We start from the raw sequence: 22,658 nt of genomic DNA, 5'->3' as shown, positions 1-22,658 counted from the left end.
AAAACGCCCCGATGTACGCACATAATACACACCCACTTGGACTTTTGCAAGCCTCATTTGCATAACTACAAAAATGGTCATAACTTGGCCAAAAATGCTCGTTTTTTTAAAATAAAAACGTTACTGTAATCTACATTGCAGCGCCTATCTGCTGCAATAGCAGATAGGGGTTGCAAAATCTGGTGACAGAGCCTCTTTAAGGCATTTATCATCAGTCTGGACATATGACAGGGCTCAGAAGGCTCATCCTAATGAACTTCATGTCTGTCATACACAGATACTGGCTGGTGACCGGCTCATGCAGCTTGTGTACTACCCCATATGTATAAAAGATATCTGGACCATTGTACTTAAGCACTTTACATTTTGTGTCTTCCTTATTTCCTCAGATTGCAAGCTCTTGCGAATAGGGTCCTCACTGCTCTTCTTTGAATTGTAAATTTGTTTTGTCAATATGTAATGTCTGATATTGTCTGCACATGTTCCCTCTGAATTGTAAAGTGGTGCGGAATACGTTGGCGCTATATATAAATAAATAACGCCTACAAACATCTGCCCATTGATTTCAATGGGAAATACAGCGTTCTGTTCTGATGAGCCGTTTCTCATGAACTATAGAAAAACCGCTCCAAAAACGCCGCAGTTTTAGCTTGAAAACAGCTCCGTATTTTCAGACGTTTTTGATTGTGTGTGTGCACATACCCGAACAGTTCCGATAAATTTTTCCCCTAAGATTTTGGTCCTAAAACAAAGGTTGCTTTCACAATAGGAAGTAGACCGCATTTGTTAAACTTTGCTGTGTAGGAGATTTTCAGGATAACATTTTTGGCTGGAGAGATAAGAGTGTAAAACAACAAAAAAAAGGTTATCCCAGTCACCGAATGTTCTAACCTTCCTGTTAAATATCAATAATAAAAAAAATAAAAAATAACCACCACTGTCTTAGGTCAGGTTCGCACGGGACGGATATGCTGCATAAAAACCACGCAGTACATCCCATCCGAAAACTTTTTTTCCTAGGTGGCTTGTGGCCGGGAAAAAAAAAGCGGCATGCCCTTTCTTTCCGTGGCTTCCGCCTCTGACCTATTAAAATCAATGCGAGGCAGAAAAAACCCACAGCGCTCGTTCTACATTTTTCGCTGTCTTTTTCACCCAGGGTCCTTGCATTAGCTTCAATGGTAGCAGGCAAAAAACGCTGCGAAAAAACGAAGAAATATACATGCAGGCAGTTCAAGATCTGCCTCAAAATTCTGGAATTCAGAGGCAGATTTTTTCTGCCTGCAACAAACTGTGTGAACAGGGCCTTACTATAAGCTATATAACATTGGTTGCCTGGTAGGTCTCATTCACCGACTTGTCATATCTAGAGTCAGTCTAATTTTTGTAAGGGCAAAAATATTAAACTTTATTATTTCAAAATTTTTCTCTCATTTAGGGCAAGTTCACACAGAGTTTTTTTTTTACACGTTTGACACAGAAACCGCGTCGGAAAACGCGGCAAAAAAGGGCCGAAAATGCCTCCCATTGATTTCAATGGGAGGCGGAGGAGTTTTTTCCCGCGATCGGAAAAACCGGTTCGCAGGAGAAAGAAGGGACATTCCCTATCTTCGGCGGTTACGCCTCTGACTTCCCATTGACATCAAATGGGAGGCAGAGAAAGCGTATTTCGTGACGTTTTAATGGCCGCGGCTTTCAATGGCCGCGGGGGGAAAAGGCCGCAAAATACCCCGTGAAAATCGGCGTGCAGGCAGAGCAAAATCTGCCTTAAAAGTCCAAATTTGAAGGCAGATTTTCCTCCTGCAAAAAAACTCTGTGTGAACCCGGCCTTATGAAGTAAAAAGATCCCCTACAGGCCAAAATGGACATGGTTTCACAGTTGTTGAAACGAACAATTTTACTACTGGTACCTTCAATGAACAAATATTTAATGGATGATGCGACAAGTTATACTTTAGTGTACCCATCATGCCACCCACATGCATTAGAAACGTAAAGGTGAAATGTCAGCACACAAATGAAGCCATCTAGGCAGCTCTGTATGCGGTCATGGGTTTATGATCACTTCCTTTGATTGTAAAAAAATCTCAGCTGCAAAACTGACTTCTAGCTGCCACTCTGAATACCGGTGACATCGAGAAATGGCTGTGTATTGTGACAGGTTTATATCTACAGCAATATTTCACATTCTGCCTGAGCTTTGAAGCCCTGGGTGACCTAAAGCAGAAGAGTGTCTCCTAACACAAACCGTTTTATGACAAAATCGAAGATCTTTTAAAAAAAAAAAAATAATAAAAAAAAAAACTAAAAAAAAAAAAAAACACGAACAAGAAGGAGGTTCCTGAGAAAGAAAAAGGAAAAAAAAAAAAAAGTAATGGTTGCCATTGTAAAGTGTTTGAATGAGTTAAAATGAGGAAACTTCCTGCAAAGCCCTCATAATAGTACACAATGTCTGCATCAATTGTTTAGGACGTAACCCAGTGTTATATAAATATATATATATATATATATATCTACAGCAATGGTTTACTTCAGTAATGACCTGCTAAAACATGGAAATATGCGTATGACGTTCTCCTATATACAGAACATTCTGGCAAATGCACTATCTAGTACTCCGACCAACCAAACTTTAATATGGATTTGATCGATGAGCTTACAAAGTAGTGAGGGCGCGACCTTCGTGACCCAAAAGATCTGATGCTCTGCACTATGCATTAACTCCGCACAGAGCCTGAATGGTCATATCGGTTTACAGACCATGTTTAAATGGCAGGACTCAGATATGGAATTTTTAGTGCAGTTTTTGTTTTTTTGTTGTCAAAGCCCGTAGAGTATTCTAAATTCATGAAAAATGTATACAGGATTGACTTCGACCTCTCTCTTTTGGAAAAAGACATCAAAAACTGCATGTGTGATTCCACACTAAAGCCTCCTGCACACGTTTTCGCAGATTTTGCATCCGGATTTGCAGGCGGAAAATACGCAGCGGAAGACTGTCAAAGGCAAGTGGAAGAGGTTTTAAAAAAAATCTTATCCACATTTTGCTGAACATTTTCCACACAGTATTTCAAATTTTCTCATTCTATTCTGGACGTTCACCGCGGATTTCCTCCTTTTCAATGTAGAAGGGGTGAAATCTCCCAGCAAAATCATTTTGCTGCGGAAAGGCTGCAAACATGTGGTGGATACGCTGTGTAAAATCTGAAACAAATCGGATACGTGTATCCTTAAAAAGGTTTACCTCATCACATACAACCCCCCTCTGATGTTCATGAGCCCTAATAGTGAATACCGTATGGACAGGAGTGATCTTCATGAAACAATCCCTTAAAGGAGTCTAGGATAATGTCTGATCTGAGACTTGAGTTAGGAGAAAAGCTTTTTCAATTTCATGTACTGAAAGCAGTTTTTTTTGTTTTGTTTTTACTTTTTTGGTTATAATGGGATTAACATACTATGAAAAGAATGGTTTGGGTTCTGCTAAATGTCCTTGCCTCTTTTCTGTCCCTAACTTGGCCTGGTTCATAAGGACTACTCCGTGTAACAGGCTGTAACTGCTAGCAATATATTCCTAGCAACCAGGTTGTCACAAATTACTAAACGTTAAAGGAGAAATCTGGATTGGCACTGCGCTGGCAGGAGAGAAAGTAATGCCATTTCTCAAAAAATGCATTCAGGCAAAAAACCTCCAAGTATAATGTGCTGTCCTTCTCAGCCTAAGGCCTTATTCAGACGAACCTGTATTACATCCGTGCTACGCGCGTGGAAACCACACGTGTCGCACGGACCCAAGCAAGTCAATGGGGCCGTTCTGACAGGTCGTGATTTTCACGCAGCGTGTCCGCTGCGCAAAACTCACTGCATTTCCGATACTTGCCCATGTTTCGCGCAGCACGCACCCTTTGAAGTCAATGGGTGCGTGCAAATCGTGCACGGCACACGGAAGAACTTGCGGGTGACGCGCGTGATTCGCGCTACAGTTGGTAAAGAATGGAAGGGAAACATAAAAGCCCCTGCTTTACGGTGTCATAACATAAAAGTGTCTTAATGATGGCGGCTGCGCGAAAATCACGCAGCCACGCACCATATACATATACCACGCGCAAAACACAGCGTTTTTTGTGAGCGCAAAACGCACACGCTTGTGTGAATCCAGCCTAAAAAGGGCGGAGTAAACCGATTAACAGCCTTCTAAATCGTAGCATATATTTTCAGAAACATATTTGTATGTAACAATCTTTACAAAAATCTGATTAACTCCTTAACGCCGAAGAACGGATATATCCGTCCTCAGCAGCTGCTAGTTCGCGCAGGACGGCGGATATATCCGTCCTGTGATCGCGCGGGTACTGTCACTGTACCCACGCGATTAGCGGCAGGACAACGGCTGTTATACACAGCCTGGCTCCTGCTGCAACTGCCGGTATCGAAGCGCGCTCCGATTCCGGCAGTTTAACCCATTAAATGCCGCTGTCAATAGTGACAGCGGCATTTAATGTGTTTGACAGAGGGAGGGAGCTCCCTCTGTCACCCGATCTGCGCCCCCACAAACAAATCGCGGGTCGCCGTCGGGTTTCCATAGATGCCGGGGGTCTAACAAAGACCCCCAGGTCTGTCTTCAGCATCTGCCTGTTAGGCGATGCCAGAGGCATGACCTAATAGGCAACAATGCTTCGGTATACTAAGTATACCAAAGCATTATATATGCGATCAGCAGATCGCATCGCATAGTGAAGTGTCCTGATGGGACTTTAAAAAAAAAAAATGACAATCAGTTAAATAAAGTTTGTGGATAAAAAAATGAAAACTAAATTACAGTCAAAATCAAATAAAACTACTTTTTTGGCCCAAAAAGTGGTTTTATTTAGTAAAACTGTCAAAACAAAATCACACATACACATATATGGTATCTCCGCGATCGTAACAACTTGACCAATAAAATGAACACATTAATTAAACCGCCGGATGAACGGCGTCCAAAGAAAACGCAAAAAACAACGGCAAAATTCTCTCTTTTCTCCCATTCCCCCCATAAAAAAATAAAATAAAAGTTAATCTATAAGTCCTATGTACCCCAAAATAGTACTAATGAAAACGACACATTGTCCCGCAAAAATCAAGCCCACATACGACCACATCGACGGAAAAATAAAAACGTTACGGCTGTTGGAATGCGGCGATGCAAAAACAAGTAATTTTTTTCTAAAAGGGTTTTTATTGTGCAAACGTAGGAAAAACATATAAAACCTATACATATTTGGTATCCCCGTAATCGTGCCGACCCATAGAATAAAGTTAACATGTTATTTACGCTGCATAGTAAACGGCGTAAATTTATAATGTGAAAATTAATGCTGGAATAGCTGCTTATTTTCAATTCTCTCCTAAAATAAAGTTAATAAAAGTTAATGTTATAAGCATCTAAAAATGGTACAATTACAAAATACAACTCGTCCCGCAAAAAACAAGCCCTTATACGGCTATGTCGACGGAATAAAAAAAAAGTTACGACTCTTGGAATGCGACAGTGAAAAAACAAAAAATAATCCTTGGTCATTAACGTGCAAAATGGCCCGGTCATTAAGGGGTTAAAGGTGTTCTTCAGGACTTAATATTAAAGTATAAAAATACACAAATTATATATATATATATATATATATATATATATATATATATATATATATATATATATATATACACACACACATACATACATACATACTAGTCCTTCTCAATGAATTAGAATATCATCAAAAAGTTAATTTATTTCAGTAACTCAATTCAAAAAGTGAAACTCCTATATTATATACAGTAGATTCATTACACACAGAGTGATCTATTTCCAACATTTTTTTCTTGTACTGTTGATTATGGTAACTCAGAAAATTTGATTATACAAGCCTAATTTCACAAAAATAAAATTTGAATACCGAAATGTTGGCCTACTGAAAAGTATGTACGGTATCTGCCCTCAATACTTGGTCGGGCCCCTTTTGCATGAATGACCGCATCAATGTGGCGCGGCATGGAGGCGATCAGCCTGTGGCACTGCTGGGGTGTTATGGAAGCCCAGGTTGCTTTAATAGCAGCCTTCAGATCATCTGCATTGTTGGGTCTGGTGTCTCATCTTCCTCTTGACAATACCCCATGGATTCTTTATGGGGTTTAGGTCAGGTGAGTTTGCTGGCCAATCAAGCACAGTGATACTGCGGTTATTAAACCAGGTATTGCTACTTTTGGCCGTGTGGTCAGGTGCCAAGTCCTGCTGGAAAATGAAATCAGCATCTCCATAAAGCTTGTCAGCAGAGGGAAGCATGGAGTGCTCTACAATTTCCTGGTAGACAGCTGCGTAGACTCTAGACTTGATATAACACAGTAGACCAACACCAGCAGATGACATGGCTCCCCAAACCATCACTGAATGGAGGAAGAGTGGAGAGGCATCAATCCAAGTTGCTTGTGGTCCAATGTAAATTTTCCAGACTCTGGGACCTTGATTTCCAAATGAAATGCAAAATTGACTTTCATCTGAAAACAGGACTTTGGACACGGAGCAGCAGACCAGTCCTTTTAAAAGGCTTAGGAAACCTTGGCAGGGGGTTTTGTGTAGATTAGCGGATTAGAGTGTGACAACATGAGTCTACAATACAATCTTGAACTTTTACTCAATATTCAAATTTTCGGACACACAAAATTTTGGGCTTTCATTAACGGTTACAGTAATCATCAACATTAAAAGAAAAAAATGCTGGAAATAGACAACACTGTGGGTAATGAATAATAGGAGTTTCATTTTTTTTAATCGAATTACTGAAATAAAATAACTTTTTGTGATATTCAAATTCGTTGAGAAGGACTAGTGTAATATATATATATATATATATATATATTTTTTTTTTTATTAACCACTGTATGTCTCCATATGAAATCAGAGGCCCACGTAGGTACTGTATGAACCCATATATACCTGTGCGCGCCATATTATGAGTTTCTAGTAAAAGGCTGCGTGATACCACAGTGTGCACGGAGCTTGAGGTTGGGACGCGCAGATTTTAGTAGCGCAGACAGAAGTTCCTTGGGCACACTAGAAGGAAAAATTCAGAGCCCACTTTTAAGTGTATATTAATTTTTGTTGTTATCATTGCACATTGAGGTTATATCTAAAAGGTTAATTTTTATACAACCCATAACACAGACACTAGTGGTAAGGTTGTTGGCTCCAAAGTCCCCTCCAAATGTGTTTTTTTTTTTTTTTTTCCTGCTGGATCTGTTATTGGGTCAGAGTATGGGGCTCACTTCCAAGATTCTCTGTTTTTCTGTTGGGCCAGTCTGTCGTTGAGATCATGACAGTAAGGGTATGTTCACACACAAGCTCAAAAACGTCTTTAAATACGGAGCGGTTTTCTCTTGAAAACCACTCGTGGTTTTAAGCAACTCGCGTTTTTCGCAGCGTTTTTTTACAGCCGTTTTTCTATAAAGTCAATGAAAAACGGCTTCAAAAACGGCTCAAGAAGTGACATGCACTTCTTTTTCGCGGCCGTTTTTTTTACGGCCGCGTAAATAAAACAGCCCTCTGGAACAGAACGCCGTTTTCCCATTGAAATCAATGGGCAGATGTTTGGAGGAGTTCTGTTTCTGATTTTTCCCGAAAAACAGCCGAAAATAAGCGGTGTGAACATACCCTTATAGTCCATAGGAATACACAGCGTTTCATGTACATACTACTTTCATGAGACTTCCAAGTAACTGTTGGGCAACAAGTGTTTCAATAAGAAAGGCATGAATGATGCTCTGTGACAATTGCTGTTGAAGCGGTGACACTTAAAGGGGTTTTCCCACAGGATATGTCATAAATGTCAGATAGATGTGGGTCCCACGTCTGGTCTCGCCTATCTCCAGAACGGGGAACCCTAAACCCTGTTCAGCGTTGCAGCTGAATTCAGACCGTGAAAAAGGTTATACGGTCGTGAGTTACATAAATCGCGTAGCACGCTGAGCGACGCTGTTTCTGTAACTCCCGTAGTAGAGAATGGCAATTACGGTAGCAGTGTAGCATGCGAGCCACGCCGTTTCCGTATCTACCGCGGTTTACGTAACTCACGACCATGTAACCTTTTTCACGGTCGGAATTCACCTCATTCAGCTGCAACACAAAGTGGCTGAATGGGGTTTAGGGTGCCCCGTTCTGGAGATAGATGCGGGTCTCACCTCCGGGACCCGCACCTATCTGACATTTATGACATATTCTGTGGATATGTCAAACGTCTCTCATGGGAAAACCCCTTTAAGTTGTGAAACTGTTGAAATTGGAGATGTTGTTCTACAGAAAGCCAGTGTATAGCCCAGCCCTAGCTTGTAGTTTGGTAGGACCTTAGCAAAAACAATGAATTGATCTAGCAATGACCTTACATGTCAAGTGTTCTTTATGGATAAACACTTGTGTATTTTGTTTGTTGAGGAAGCGATTAATATGCAACGTCTATAGTTGCAAAATTACTCCTTTCCTCCCAAAACATTTTTAAAAGTAGCACCCAGCATAGAATTAAAGGAAATTCCAAAGTAGTCCTAAGGATTAGGAAGTGTCCCTCTCAGGTTGGGAGAGAACGACATCCTACACTTCCTCTAATGCATGGTAACACAGCAAAAACTCACTTGATGTACTTAAATTATATGTGGGCTTATGTAGCAATATGAGACATTTTGGGACAGATCCTTTTTTTTTTTTTAGGATATTAGTAAAACGTGAATCCTTTCAAGGGTTGAAGCAGCTTTGGCTGACAGTAGAAAAGGGTTAGACTGTACACCATGTCTAAATTGTCAAAAGAGTGCAGCATTTTTAGCACTGAAAAATACTGCCATAGGTAATACTGTTGCTATAAATGGGTGTAATAATTCACTGTATTTAAGCAATATATATTGCGCTCCCACAAAATATGAAAATTTGTAAATTCACTGAAGTGATCTATGAGTAAAATGTATAACTTTTATTTCATAACTCTCTAAAAACAGGGGTACAATCACCACTGTGAAGAGCCCAACCGTGTATATTAAAAACGTATTAAACAAATACTCCAGGTCCTGATTCATTTGTGAACCCTCTATGACTGGATATATTATAAAGATACCAATATGGAATCAGCGTTTAAACATTGGTGTAACAGTGGTTTAGACCCTAAAACACACCGGAGCCTGCGATAACCGCACCTAAATCTCCTGATGCTAAGGTACACAACGATGCCACTGTCCCCTACGCTAAAATCCCTTGCTTAACCTGACCCTACGCGTTTCTATACTTATCATCAGGGGTCTGTAGCTTGGTCACTCTGGCCAGGATGCCAGCGATATTTCTTCATACTTTCTGCATACTTCGAACCAGCCAATCTTTATAATATATCCAGTCATAGAGGGTTCACAAATGAATCAGGACCTGGAGTATTTGTTGAATAAGTTTTTAATATACACGGTTGGGCTTTTCACGGTGGTACCCCTGTTTTTAGAGAGTTATGAAATAAAAGTTATACATTTTACTCATATATCACTTCAGTGAATTTATAAATGGGTGTACTTGGTCTGCAACAATGTTTAGGTAGGTGATACTTGTCAAGGTAACATCCACGTGAATGGCAGGACCAAAGGTTTCCCAGCAAAACATTGCCCAGACTATGACGCTACCTTTGACGGTTTCCTTTTTCCCCCCATTGAGCATCCTGGTGAGGTCTTTTCCGAGATAAGCGTCACAGATGCACCCAGCTGATGCAAAAGAAAACGAGACTTATCAGACCAGGCCACCTCCTACCATTGCTCCATGGTCCAGTTCTGATGCTCAAGTCCAAGTTGTAGGCCCTTTTGGCGTTAGACCGGAATCAATATGGACTTTCTGACCAGTCTATGACTACGTAGCCACAAATGCATCAAGCGGAGATGCACTGTGTGTTCGGACACCTTCCTATCATAGCCAGCATTAACTTTTTTTTTTTTATTACAATTTGTGCTACAGTAGCTCTTCTGTGTAATCAAACCAGACTGGCTAGAATTCAGTCCCCACGCGTATCAATGAGCATGGGTGCGCATGACTGTCCTTCCTTGGATCACTTTTGGTAGGTGCTAACCACTGCATACAGACCTGCTGTTTTTGAAATGCTCTGATCCAGTCGTCTAGAAATCAAATTTTGGCCCTTGTCAAAGTCGCTCAGATCCTTACATTTGCCAATTTTTTGTGCATCCAACATATCAACTCCAAGAACTTAATTTGCTTCAAGAATGTTCACTTGCGGTTTATATATTCCACAACTTGACAGGTGCAATTGTACTGAGATAATCAATGTTATTCACTTCACCTGTCACTGGTTTTAATGTCATGGCCAAATATATATATATTATATTTATTTTCTTTTTTTCTACACATGCACACCTGGCATATGTGGCAGCTCTCTGTACATTATCACACTATATCAAGGCTATTATAAGTTAAAAACTGTTCTCGCTATCTGGTAGCATTTACCCATTAGGACTTAAGTAAAAACCGTACCAGTGGATGTGATTCTATGGCAGAAGCCGGGTTTTTATTACATCAGAACATAAAATTATTTTGATCACATGAATAATGTGCACTGGAAAACCAGCTTTGATGCGTTCCCGTCATTGTCCTGGGAGACAATAGCTTCCTGGTTCCCAGCATAATGTTCGACCCATAGCATAGCACCTGCACTTTTCTGCAGAGTTAAATAGATCAGTCAGAGTACAGTCTGACAATTACTGCTTTGGGAAATTTGGCAGGAAAGGGAAGGTGGGGGGTAAGTGAATTGGAATGTCTCATACATACACTTCTTTTCACACAGACATGCATATAAAAATCCTGTTTATAGTAGTGTCATACCCAAGATTAATTATGGCACAATTCACGTGCCCTAATACCTAAAAAGCCGAGGACATAGTGATAATTGACATATTAACCTGGATAATTCTTGACCAGCCATAATTAGTCCTATGGAGTGTCTTTTATACCGTATAGAGAAGAGCTTTGACTATGTTCACATGCTGGAAGCGTGCCACCAAATGTATGCCTATATAGTAGCATATGTTTGCCGTTGACACCATTGTTGAAAAAAATAAAAAAGTTGTATTGAAAAGCTTAGTGGAATATGCTTTTCAGTACCGTTGGAAAAAAAAACAAGAAAAAGAAAAAACTATGTATACCGGCCAAACGTAAAATGTATACCAAAAAGGTAATTGTTTATCTTTGGCAAAATATAGTTTTGTTTACGGTCATGTCCATATATAACTGCCTATGCTGCCTAAAGCGTAACTACCAATATAAAACAGCATACAAGATTTGGAGTGTACAGATCACTAAAGTGGTATTGCCAGAATCGACAATTATCACCTATCCACAGAATGGTCTAATCACTGTGGATAGGTAATAATGATTGATTCTAGCAATACCGCTTTAAAAAGGGGTTGTACAGGATTAGAAAAACCTGGCTTCTTTTCTTTACAAACAGTGCCACACAAGTTCGCAGGTTGTGTGTGGCATTGCAGCACATTCACTTCAATGGAACAGAGATGCAATTCCAGGCAACCATTGGACAGGTGGGAATCTGTTTCTGGAGCCATGTTTTTCTAATCCCCTTGAAGTGATCTGTACTATAAAAACATAGCACTTATCAAGTATGTCAGTAAAACACTCCAAATTTTTAAAATCGAAAAGGCTTCCCACCGCTACCACCACTAGACAAGGGTAGAGAAGATAATTCTAATCAAATGTCAGCGATCATGCTGCAAGTCACACTAGGGAAATAAACTATTAATCATCCAGCGCCGAATGTGAAGTGTTCGTTTTCTCCGCTATAATATTTCTGCTCCCTCAAGAATAAAAGGGAGGGGTAACAGCGGAGAAGTCAGAAACTTCACATTCGGCGGACGAGGATTAAAAATAAAATTTCCCTAGTGTGGCTTGCAGCATGATCAGCGACATAGGTATGATTAAACTGGTCTCCCTATCTAGTGGTGTTCGCGGCAAAAGTCGTGACAGACTTCCTTTACGCGCATTTAAAATTGTATGCTATTACAGAGATGCCTTCTCCTTTGGGTTATATTCATAGAGAGTTTTTTAGGCCTTTTTTTTTTATGAAGGTTTTTCGGTGGTCTTTAGTTAAAGACCGCTCCAAACGAACGGCACATTTTTTTCTGCCTCTCTGAGTTTAAAGGTGTTTTCCCATCAGGGACATTTGACATACCCACAGGATATGCCATTAATGTCCGATAGATGCGGTTCCCACCTCTGGGAATCTCTATAACGGCGCCCCCTAAACCTTGTTCTTCCTTAATCTGCTCTTGCCAAATCCTGGCCATTTCCTGATTGGATGGTCAGGAGTTCCAAAAACAGGCACGCTGTTTCCGTATTTCCCATAAAAGTGAATGGCAGTTACGGAAATAGTGATAGACCCGCATCTATCTGACATTTATGGCATATCCTATGGATATGCCATAAATGTCACTGATGGGCAAACCCCTTTAATCGAGGTTTAGAGGCGGAGGGCATAACGCTTCTGCAAGCATTCAAAAACCACCTGGAAAAAAACAAAAACACCTCTACCTCTCATTGAAATCAGTGGAGGGAGATTAAGGCTGGGTTCACACGACCTATTTTCAGGCGTGTACGAGGCGTATTATGCCTCGATTTACGCCTGAAAATACGGCTCCAATACGTCGGCAAACATCTGCCCATTCATTTGAATGGGTTTGCCGACGTACTGTGCCGACGACCTGTAATTTACGCGTCGTCGTTTGACAGCTGTCAAAAGACGATGCGTAAAATTACAGCCTCGTCAAAAGAAGTACAGGACACTTCTTGGGACGTTTTTGGAGCCGTTTTCTCATAGACTATTGAAAACAGCTCCAAAAACGGTGCGAAAAACGCAGCGAAAAACGTGAGTTGCTCAAAAAACTTCTGAAAATCAGGTGCTGTTTTCCCTTGAAAACAGCTCCGTATTTTCAGACGTTTTTAGCTCAGCGTGTGAACATACCCTTAGGGGCATTTTTGGCGCGGATTCAGACTTTCCGCATCAAAATAAGCCCTAAAACGGTCATAAACGCTAAACTTTTGCAATACAGCTGTGTGACGAAAATAATTTTTTTTGTATATTCTATTCCGAAACTAGTGATGCTACATATCACTTAAATTTAGTTTATTTAAAGAGAACCTTTCACCTGCCCATACATGTGCAGCTTGTATTAGGCAGGGCTTCACAAACACGGTCTCGCTTTAGAGTTTTTTCCTATCTTCCTCCGTTATTTACATATCGGTGCCGTTCTATTTGGCGCTGGATATGTAAATCAGCCCCTGAACGTTTAATTGGGCGTGTTCTCTTTGCTCTGATACTATCCAATCAGCTATGGACAGTGTCAGGGTGGATTGCGCTTTGTTGCCTCCCGCGAGAACACACACAGAGAGCGCTCTCTGAAGAACCACCAGTCTGTGTGTGTTCTTGCAGGAGGCAGGATGAAAGGTTCTCTTTAATGTACAGTATTACAACAAAATGCAAAGTGATGCAAGACATATTTCTTGATCTATTATGCCTTTTATCCGGAAAAAAAACAAACCGCTCATATTGCTGCCACTGTTAAACTGCCACCTGCTGATACAGCACTACCATACGGAGGAGATGCCAATTCGTCTACTGCATCTATTATTTGGATCAGTGCCATTCACAAGGTCATTTGTCTGCCAGAGCTCTAACTTCAATTCTATTGGGGCACAATAATCCTCTTGCAATTCACCAATAGCCTACTCGCCATAGTTAACGTGCTACATAAAAGTGGGCAGAAGAACGCACATATAAAGCACAGTCTAAAAAATATGAAATGATAGGTGACTACTGAATGCAGAAATGACACGTTTTATGCCACCGGCCCTTTAACAATACGTGTTTTTCAAGCTCATACAACAAACAGGCATTTGCCCCAACATTCACTTCTTGGATCCTGCATGTCTTGTACACGAAACATGGATTCCTGAATTACATTTGACTATTTTCATAAACGGGAAGTTATTTATGTAATATTACCAAAATTATGGAAGTGAAAATCATTAAAGACTATGCAATTTTTACACCGGTCAAAAACCAGACTTCAATTTTAAACAGAATCATACAAAAACTGACAAATTTCAGACGAACAGAAACCAGGTCAACAATGGTGGAAATCAGCCTGGAAATGTATTCCAATTCCTCTCGGTGCTTATTAAAGCAGACTGACTGTAAAACAGGATTTCAGGTAATTGGTACAAAACGGACAATGTCCTTGGGGTTGCCTCACGTCAGAACAAACCTGCTAGTTTATTTCTGTAACATAAAACGGAGCCCAAGTTTTTATGCCCCATTCCCAAACATCAAAGAGAAATCTTAAACTATATTGACTTGATAACGGTTTATTAATAACAGATTTTAACTGCATAGCAGAGAATGTTTTCATGAAGACCTGAACTATCGACTTATAAAAAAAAAAAAAATCATGTACTACTACATCTAGTAAGCTACTTCAGCTACTAAGACATGAATGTGAACTCCAACTATCCTATCTAACCATCTAAACAACTCTGCTAAAATAAAGGTATTTTCCAAACCTTCAATAGCATCAAGGTGTCTAGAAAGATATTGCTAAGTGGACCTCTGGTGACCAATACAAGACCATTCATATGTGCAGACCATGGTACAGAGCCTTTTGGGATTCTATCAAGAAGTTTTCAACCAAACCGGTACATGGTGGACTACTTTAAAAAGCTATGAACATTTTGAATGGAATTTTTTTTTATTAAATCCATGTTTTGTGTGTTTAAGCTTTTTTTAAAAAATTTTTTTACAATTCAGCTACTATGCATTCTGTATACAGAGCCAGTACAGTTTTCTCTCGGCCAATTCGGTCAGCTCAGCGTAGAGAGAACGATATATTTAATTGAAAAAATTCAAATCCATACATATAAAATATTGTCAAATATTGTTATTCAAATATTCAGTTTATAGTGTAAAAGAAGTATAAAACTTTGAATAAAAATAATTAATTTATCTCCATATAATTCATTCATAAAGCTTCATCCAGAACAGATTCCTCTTTGTCTGAACAGGTCTGCAGAATAAATCCAGTGTTGAACCCTAGATGTAACGCGTCTGAACAAAGTAATAAAGGGCTGTTCTTAGGGCTTACAAGTGAGGAGATTAGGTTCCTGGCGGGGTGGCCCCTGTTGGGGCGGTTACTCCATGTTGCTAGCCTGTTCAAGAGAATTAAGCATAGCATAGAATTTAATAGGGAATTATTGAGGTCTCTTTTCCCACTGCAACAACAGGACTGTTTCACTAACTTGCCGATCTGACAGTTCCATTTCTTGCTGTGCTAATAGCTTAATTCAAAATTGCGGTTATCGACCATCTTTAAGTGGCTGACCTCCCTACTTATTTGGATACACTTTTGTGTTTTGTGTTTTTATCATTAAAAAGACGTTTTGGTTTATTATGTGCATTACCAATTAAAGGTTATGTTTTAATAGGTCTTCACCCTTTTTTGATGAAATGTTTGATACTTGGTGAGACACTTGGAATTTGAAATTATTTCCCAGTTATTTGCTACCTCCAGGTCTGCAGGTTGCACTAGAACATTATTCAATTCATTGCACCGGTGAAACTCAATCGTCACACAGTATTCACGTGCATGAGAGGACTTCAAGGTATATTTGATCAAATTTAATCAATTTTGGCAAGTGAACATTACCATAAGAGGAGAATTACTTAGGAGGTCAAGAGGTGTTTATACACATTTATGATGCAGGTCACCTTACTAGACGTGGAATACTTAAACAAGGCAAAGAAAGCGTGAAGCAATTGTACAGTTAAGACTAGACGATACCCTAACCGGCAGACACCGCCAATAATTACATATTTTATTCCGAAGACCGTTCCAATTTGTGGTATATTTATTTTTCATAGACTATTAGGTTTAAATCCGAAAAGCTAATAAAGACAAGCCAAGCAGTATATATAGAGTTAGATTTATACATTAACCTGGAGCAAAAAAAAAAACGCTAAGAAACTACTTAATAAGAGACCTGGGTGGTACGGTAGGGAGTCATGCTAGGTCCAAAGTGCTGGTGGCTCTGGAACCTTATTTCTGGGAATATTGCCAAAAGCATAAACAAAACCATAATAGAAGTACTCTATAATGGGCCGTAAAAACATTTTTCATGTATTAATGGCAGCTCCCCAACTTACCAATTGCTGCCACACAAGGTCTAATCTGGGCCACACATTTATCCATCAATGTGTTGTACGCTATGCTACTTATGGAAGTTGTGTTAACCCTGGCAACAAACCTTAAATACAAGATGATAAAATATGAGAAGACATCTTGTAAAAATCATAAATGCATGTTAGAGTAATATTAAATTGTCACAAGAGACTATACATGAAACTATATAGTGGAGGGAATATTCCTACGCAATAGACTGCAAGATGTTTAAAAGGGTTTACTGGGATTCCTAAATTAAAGGGGTTGTCTCATGAAAATCAGCTGTTCGTGTCGGGGGAAGCCTCCTCTAGGCATTCATTTACCCTTCATTAGCCTCATTAAAAATGAATGGCCGTCCATGTAACGCATCTCTCCATTCTGTCACAGAGAGACCCCGTCGGATAATAAGGCATATGGACAAGGGTTGTCACCCTGAGATCCACTTTAAGCTTAAAAGGGTATTCCTTTATTCCTTTTCAGTCTGAGGATCAGTGGGATCTCGGCAGTTGGACCCTCTCCTATCAGTAGATGAAGGTAAACCTAAGGGCTTATTCAGACGAACGTTGCGTTTTTGCGCACGCAAAAAAACGCTGCGTTTTGCGCGCGCAAAAACCACTTGACAGCTCCGTGTGTCATCCGTATATGATGCGCGGCTGCGTGATTTTCGCGCAGCCGCCATCATAGAGATGAGTCTAGTCGACGTCAGTCACTGTCCAGGGTGCTGAAAGAGTTAACTGATCGGCAGTTAACTCTTTCAGCACCCTCGACAGTGAATGCCGATCACAATATCGAGAAACCTGTTAAAAAAAAAAAGTTCGTACTTACCGAGAACTTCCCTCCCGGCCGTTGCCTTGGTGACGCGTCCTTGGTGACGCGCCTCTCTTGACATCGGGCCCCACCTCCCTGGATGACGCCGCAGTCCATGTGACCGCTGCAGCCTGTGCTTGGCTGGAGCTGTCACTTGGACTGAATTGTCATGTCGGGAGGTCAGACTGGAGGAAGAAGCCGGGAGTTATCGGTAAGTCAGAACTTCTTTTTTTTTTTTACACGTTCATGTATATTGGGATCGGAAGTCACTGTCCAGGGTGCTGAAACAGTTTAACTCTTTCAGCTCCCTGGACAGTGACTATCTCCTGACGTTGTGTACCGGAAATTTTTTTGCCGGGTTCGGCCAAAACGAGTTCTCAAAGATACTCCGTTTGGATGTTTGTAAACAGAAAAGCACGTGGTGCTTTTCGGTTTACATTCATCCTTTTGACAGTTGGTGCGCGAAACAGGCAGTTCGCACGGAAGTTTTCACGCACCCATTGACTTCAATGGGTGCGTGATGCGCGAAATACGCGGAGATATTGACCATGTCACGCAGCGGACAAACGCTGCACAAAAAGCACGGACTGTCTGTACTGCCCCATAGACTTGTATTGGTCTGTGCGTGGCGCGTGAAAACCACGCGGCCCGCACGGACCCAATACACGGTCGTGTGAATCCACCCTTAGAGAGATTACAATCGTGGGAAAACCCTTTTAACTAAGGGGCGCCACTTCAAAGGTGCAACGTGGAACGCTACTTAGAAAAGCCACCGCGTGACGCTACTTACAAGGGGCACGAACATAGCCTAACTGTTGCTGTTCAGCTTCATCTGACGGCTGACCCTCGTAAATGGACCTTCACTACAAATATTTCAGTATCCCCTGCAATAGGGAAACGTAGACTGGAAAAATGATACATTCTTTTTTTTCATTAGGTCACAGGGTGCATTATTTTGGACATTCTTTCTTATACCATGAATGTGTTAACCCAACAAGTTACACGTGAGGGAAAGGTAATCAAAATAGGGTTGATATTTTCCAATGAGGTAAAAATACCATACTGTAACAGTTAATACAGGAAGTACGAAAACTATATAATGAACAAACACATATGCGAGAGTGACTGGAATTTATACCATCTGTAAGTATAAAAAAAAAAATCCAGCACTTTTGTTTCTATCTTCTGGACAGAAATCATGACCGTGCAGGATATGTCACACAACAGACGCAAACTCCTCCATTGTCAGGGTTCCTTCACAGTGTCCATCGTTTTGACGGGAATAGCAGCGATGCATGCTGCACTATTCTTCCATGTTAAATATGACCAAATCTGGGACGGTCTCCGAACTAAACTTTCGACAGTAACGTGAGCAGAGCCGTACAAGTAATCGCTTTCTTGGGGGTACTCTGTTGAAACTTCTTGTCACTAGGGGGTATTCACAGTTTTAAGTGTGGCCTACCACATTCCCTAATTGGACTCCTTTACTTAGCCCCACTATTACATTAGTCATTAGAACCTGATCCCCTCATACAGCTATATCCTCCACACTCCTTGCACACTAAGATCTGCCATACACGGGTACTGGCTGGTGACCGACTCATGCGGATTTGTGTGTACTCTCCCATATGTATAAAAGATGGCTGGACCGTTGTACTCAACAAGCACTTTTTACATTTCAGGTCTTTCCTATTTCCTCATAGATTGTAAGCTCTTACAAGCAGGGTCCTCAATCCTCTTTAAATTGTGAATTAGTTTGGTCACTATGTAATATCTGATCTTGTCTGTACATGTTCCCTCTGAATTGTGAAGTGCTGCGGAATATGTTGGCGCTATATATATATATATATATATATATATATATATATATATAAATAGTAATGAGAAAAAGAGTAAAGCAGCACAGCAACAGCAGTGGGTGCAGGCCTCCTAGGTTGAGGCTAGGAACCCTTGTTAATGAAATCCAAAAAAATGAAGAAGCAGCACTCCAAGGAAATTGGTGAAAAAAAGTGGTGTGTTTACTCACCCCAAATAAACACACCACTTTTTTTCACCAATTTCCTTGGAGTGCTGCCTCTTCCATTTTTTTGGATTATATATATATATATAAATAAATATCATCATTACCCTCTTTCATGTGTTGCTTTTTACAATAAAAAGTATGCATCCTATAACCAAATAGGGTCCCCTAATCTGTGTCTGGAATTCCCAGGTTTCCACATATGTAACGTATACTGAAAGTTTCAACATCACGCTCTTTAGAACTGAATGTCTCCTTTCTTTGAAGCTTCTACTATGAATAGTTGTCAAATGCAACAATCAGTTTTACAGCACAATGCATTTTATATACGGCAGCTGAAAGAAAATAGAACCAGACTGCTTTTGAGGGTTCTAGCATCAGAATTTAGAGTGATGACTTCATGACAGGAGCCGAGTTTTCTACATCCCAGCAACATTGGCATTGTAAATCTAGTTTGAGCCATGCAGCTGAAAAATAAGTTGGGTTGTGCAACGAAAATAAACCTGGTCATTTGAATGAAATACTGTTTTCCTATTAAAATGCTGACACTTCCACATGTCAGATAATACAAGAGCTCCGTGTCTCCTGCTTTGATCAGGTTCTGTCAAGCTTCTCATTAGATAGCATCAGTCACTATTTCAAAAGATGCATAAAGAAAAGGAGGTGGGGGAGGGGGAGACATAACCACTTCAAAGTGTCCGCACTCTAAACACTTTGCTGCAGAGAAAACATGATTTTCTCAAAATTTTGATGTTCCAATTATATTCCTGTGATAGTTTGACAGGAAAGTAAAAGCAGATGTACAAGAAGCCAAGTGTTCCTTAATCACCACAAGTCTAAACGTACAGAATAAAAATCATTAAGGAACGCAGCTGATGAAAGTAATCCCATGGAGGAACCAATTTCCGCAGCTTACAATATGTATACATTGTGTATTAAATGTAAGACGCATGTTTGGGTCATTTCTTAGATTGGAACCACTCTTAAATCTGTGCAGTTACCATGCACAGGAAATATCGGACATGATCCAAAACGTTTGAATGGCATGAATGAAATGTATTTAAAACAGATTTTATGTAATGCAAAGTAAAAAAAATAAAAAAGGACTAAGTACCTGCAGTATATTTTGCTATTATAGAATAACGAATTTTAAAAGCAATGACCAATTGTTCTTTCTTTGACAAAATACATACGCCAAATTTTTTTTTTTTTTAAGTACATAAAAACATATGGCACTTGATATGTGGGCCATATTTACGAAAGCTGGCCTACACATAAGGTGGCTGTTGGCTCATTCGATCGACAGCTATTCCTCCCGACTCGGTAAATAGGAAGACAGGAACAAACTGTTGCCAGACCCCTCTGTGAGCGGTTTACCTCCCATGGGAAAAAATAATTAGGTATATTGAAATCCAGCATGCCCAGTCCCGTCCCCCCGACAACTGCCATAGGGAGACTGTTGAGGCCCCATACACATGAGATCGTTGGTCGAGCCTGATGAAAGTGGTTCCGTCAACTTTTATCCCAAGGTTATAGTCCGCTTAACATATTGAACTAAAAAAATTTGTATGAGATTAGAAAAAGCTCCTGCTCTTTTAATAAGAAACTGTGCCACTCGTGTCCATGCTTCATGTCTGGGGTTACAGCTCAGCCCCACACAAGTGCATTGCAAACAGCCCATGGACAAAAATGGCACCGCTTTGAGAAAAAAGCAGATCCTTTTTATGTTAAACTCTTTAACTCCTTAACGCCGAAGGACGGATATATCCGTCCTCAGCAGCTGCTAGTTCGCGCAGGAGGACGGATATATCCGTCCTGTGATGGCGCGGGTACTGAGACTGTACCCACGCGATCAGCGGCAGGAGCACGGCTGTTATACTCAGCCTGGCTCCTGCTGCAACTGCCGGAATCGAAGCGCGCTCCGATTCCGGCAGTTTAACCCATTAAATGCCGCTGTCAATAGTGACAGCGGCATCTAATGTGTTTGACAGAGGGGGGAGCTCCCTCTGTCACCCGATCGGCGCCCCCGCAAACAAATCGCGGGTCGCCGTCGGGTTTCCATGACAGCCGGGGGTCTAACAAAGACCCCCAGGTCTGTCTTCAGCATCTGCCTGTTAGGCGATGCCAGAGGCATGACCTAACAGGTTGCCTGTCAGTTTTACACTGACAGGCAATAATGCTTCGGTATACTAAGTATACCGAAGCATTATATATGCGATCGGCACATCGCATAGTGAAGTCCCCTGGTGGGACTAAAAAAAAAAAAATAGTTAAATAAAGTTTGTGAAAAAAAAAAAAATTACAGTCAAAGTCAAATAAAACTACTTTTTGGGCCCAAAAAGTGGTTTTATTTAGTAAAACTGTCAAAACAAATCACACATACACATATATGGTATCCCCGCGATTGTAACAACTTGACCAATAAAATGAACACATTAATTAAACCGCCGGATGAACGGCGTCCAAAGAAAACGCAAAAAACAACGTCAAAATTCTCTCTTTTCTCCCATTCCCCCCATAAAAAATAAAATAAAAGTTAATCTATAAGTCCTATGTACCCCAAAATAGTACTAATGAAAACTACACATTGTCCCGCAAAAATCAAGCCCACATACGACCACATCGACGGAAAAATAAAAACGTTACGGCTCTTGGAACGCGGCGATGCAAAAACAATTAATTTTTTTCTAAAAGGCTTTTTATTGTACAAACTTAGGAAAAACATATAAAACCTTTACACATTTGGTATCCCTGTAATCGTGCCGACCCATAGAATAAAGTTAACATGTTATTTACGCTGCATAGTAAACGGTGTAAATTTATAACGTGAAAATTAATGCTGGAATAGCTGCTTATTTTCAATTCTCTCCTAAAATAAAGTTAATAAAAGTTAATCAATATGTTATAAGCATCTAAAAATGGTACAATTACAAAATACAACTCGTCCCGCAAAAAACAAGCCCTTATATGGCTATGTCGACGGAATAAAAAAAGAGTTACGACTCTTGGAATGCGACCGTGAAAAAACAAAAAATAATCCTTGGTCATTAACGTGCAAAATGGCCCGGTCATTAAGGGGTTAAGTGGAAAAATATATTCCCCAGCCTGTGCAACTACCAACTATACAAAATAGTAAAACTTCATGAAACAAGCAAAATAGTCTGCCTTGTAAGGATCAAAACCATTCTTCAAAAAGAAAGTTGTAATAATCCAAAAGTTGGGTGTTTCTCGTATTGCTATGGCTGTAAATGACAGAAAAATATAATTGCGTTGATATCTGCACTCACCTCAACATGCTGGCATGTCTGAATCAGCTTGGCTAACAACATTTCCATCTCTGTGTTTCTTTTGATGAGGCTGGTGAGGTTGTTTTCCAAGCTTTGCTGTAAAAGAAAAAAAACAGGGCACTTAACATTATGGTACAATTTATGTTTAGAATTGGGATGTGCAGCATAAAAGCAAATATTCTAAATATATGTGGTGGGGATAGAAACCAATCCGCTGTCACTTTTACTACAGCGAGCCATACTAGTTTGAGTTTTCCATAAAAACCATT

At 40.3% G+C, this 22,658-nt stretch overlaps 1 protein-coding gene across 2 annotated transcripts in view; it reads right to left on the bottom strand.

Annotated features, from left to right (window-relative positions):
• The window catches only part of MID1 (midline 1), a 349,475-nt gene that overhangs the window by 72,477 nt on the left and 254,340 nt on the right, over positions 1-22,658 (bottom strand). For both annotated transcript variants that reach the window (XM_075853965.1, XM_075853964.1), the window contains exon 3: positions 22,390-22,485. In XM_075853965.1, the coding sequence (XP_075710080.1) occupies positions 22,390-22,485 (96 nt within the window). The remainder of the gene's footprint in view (positions 1-22,389; positions 22,486-22,658) is intronic.

The sequence above is a fragment of the Rhinoderma darwinii genome, chromosome 2 (genome assembly GCF_050947455.1).
Source record: "Rhinoderma darwinii isolate aRhiDar2 chromosome 2, aRhiDar2.hap1, whole genome shotgun sequence".
Taxonomy (NCBI): domain Eukaryota; kingdom Metazoa; phylum Chordata; class Amphibia; order Anura; family Rhinodermatidae; genus Rhinoderma; species Rhinoderma darwinii.
This window is presented reverse-complemented; position numbering and strand designations above follow the sequence as displayed.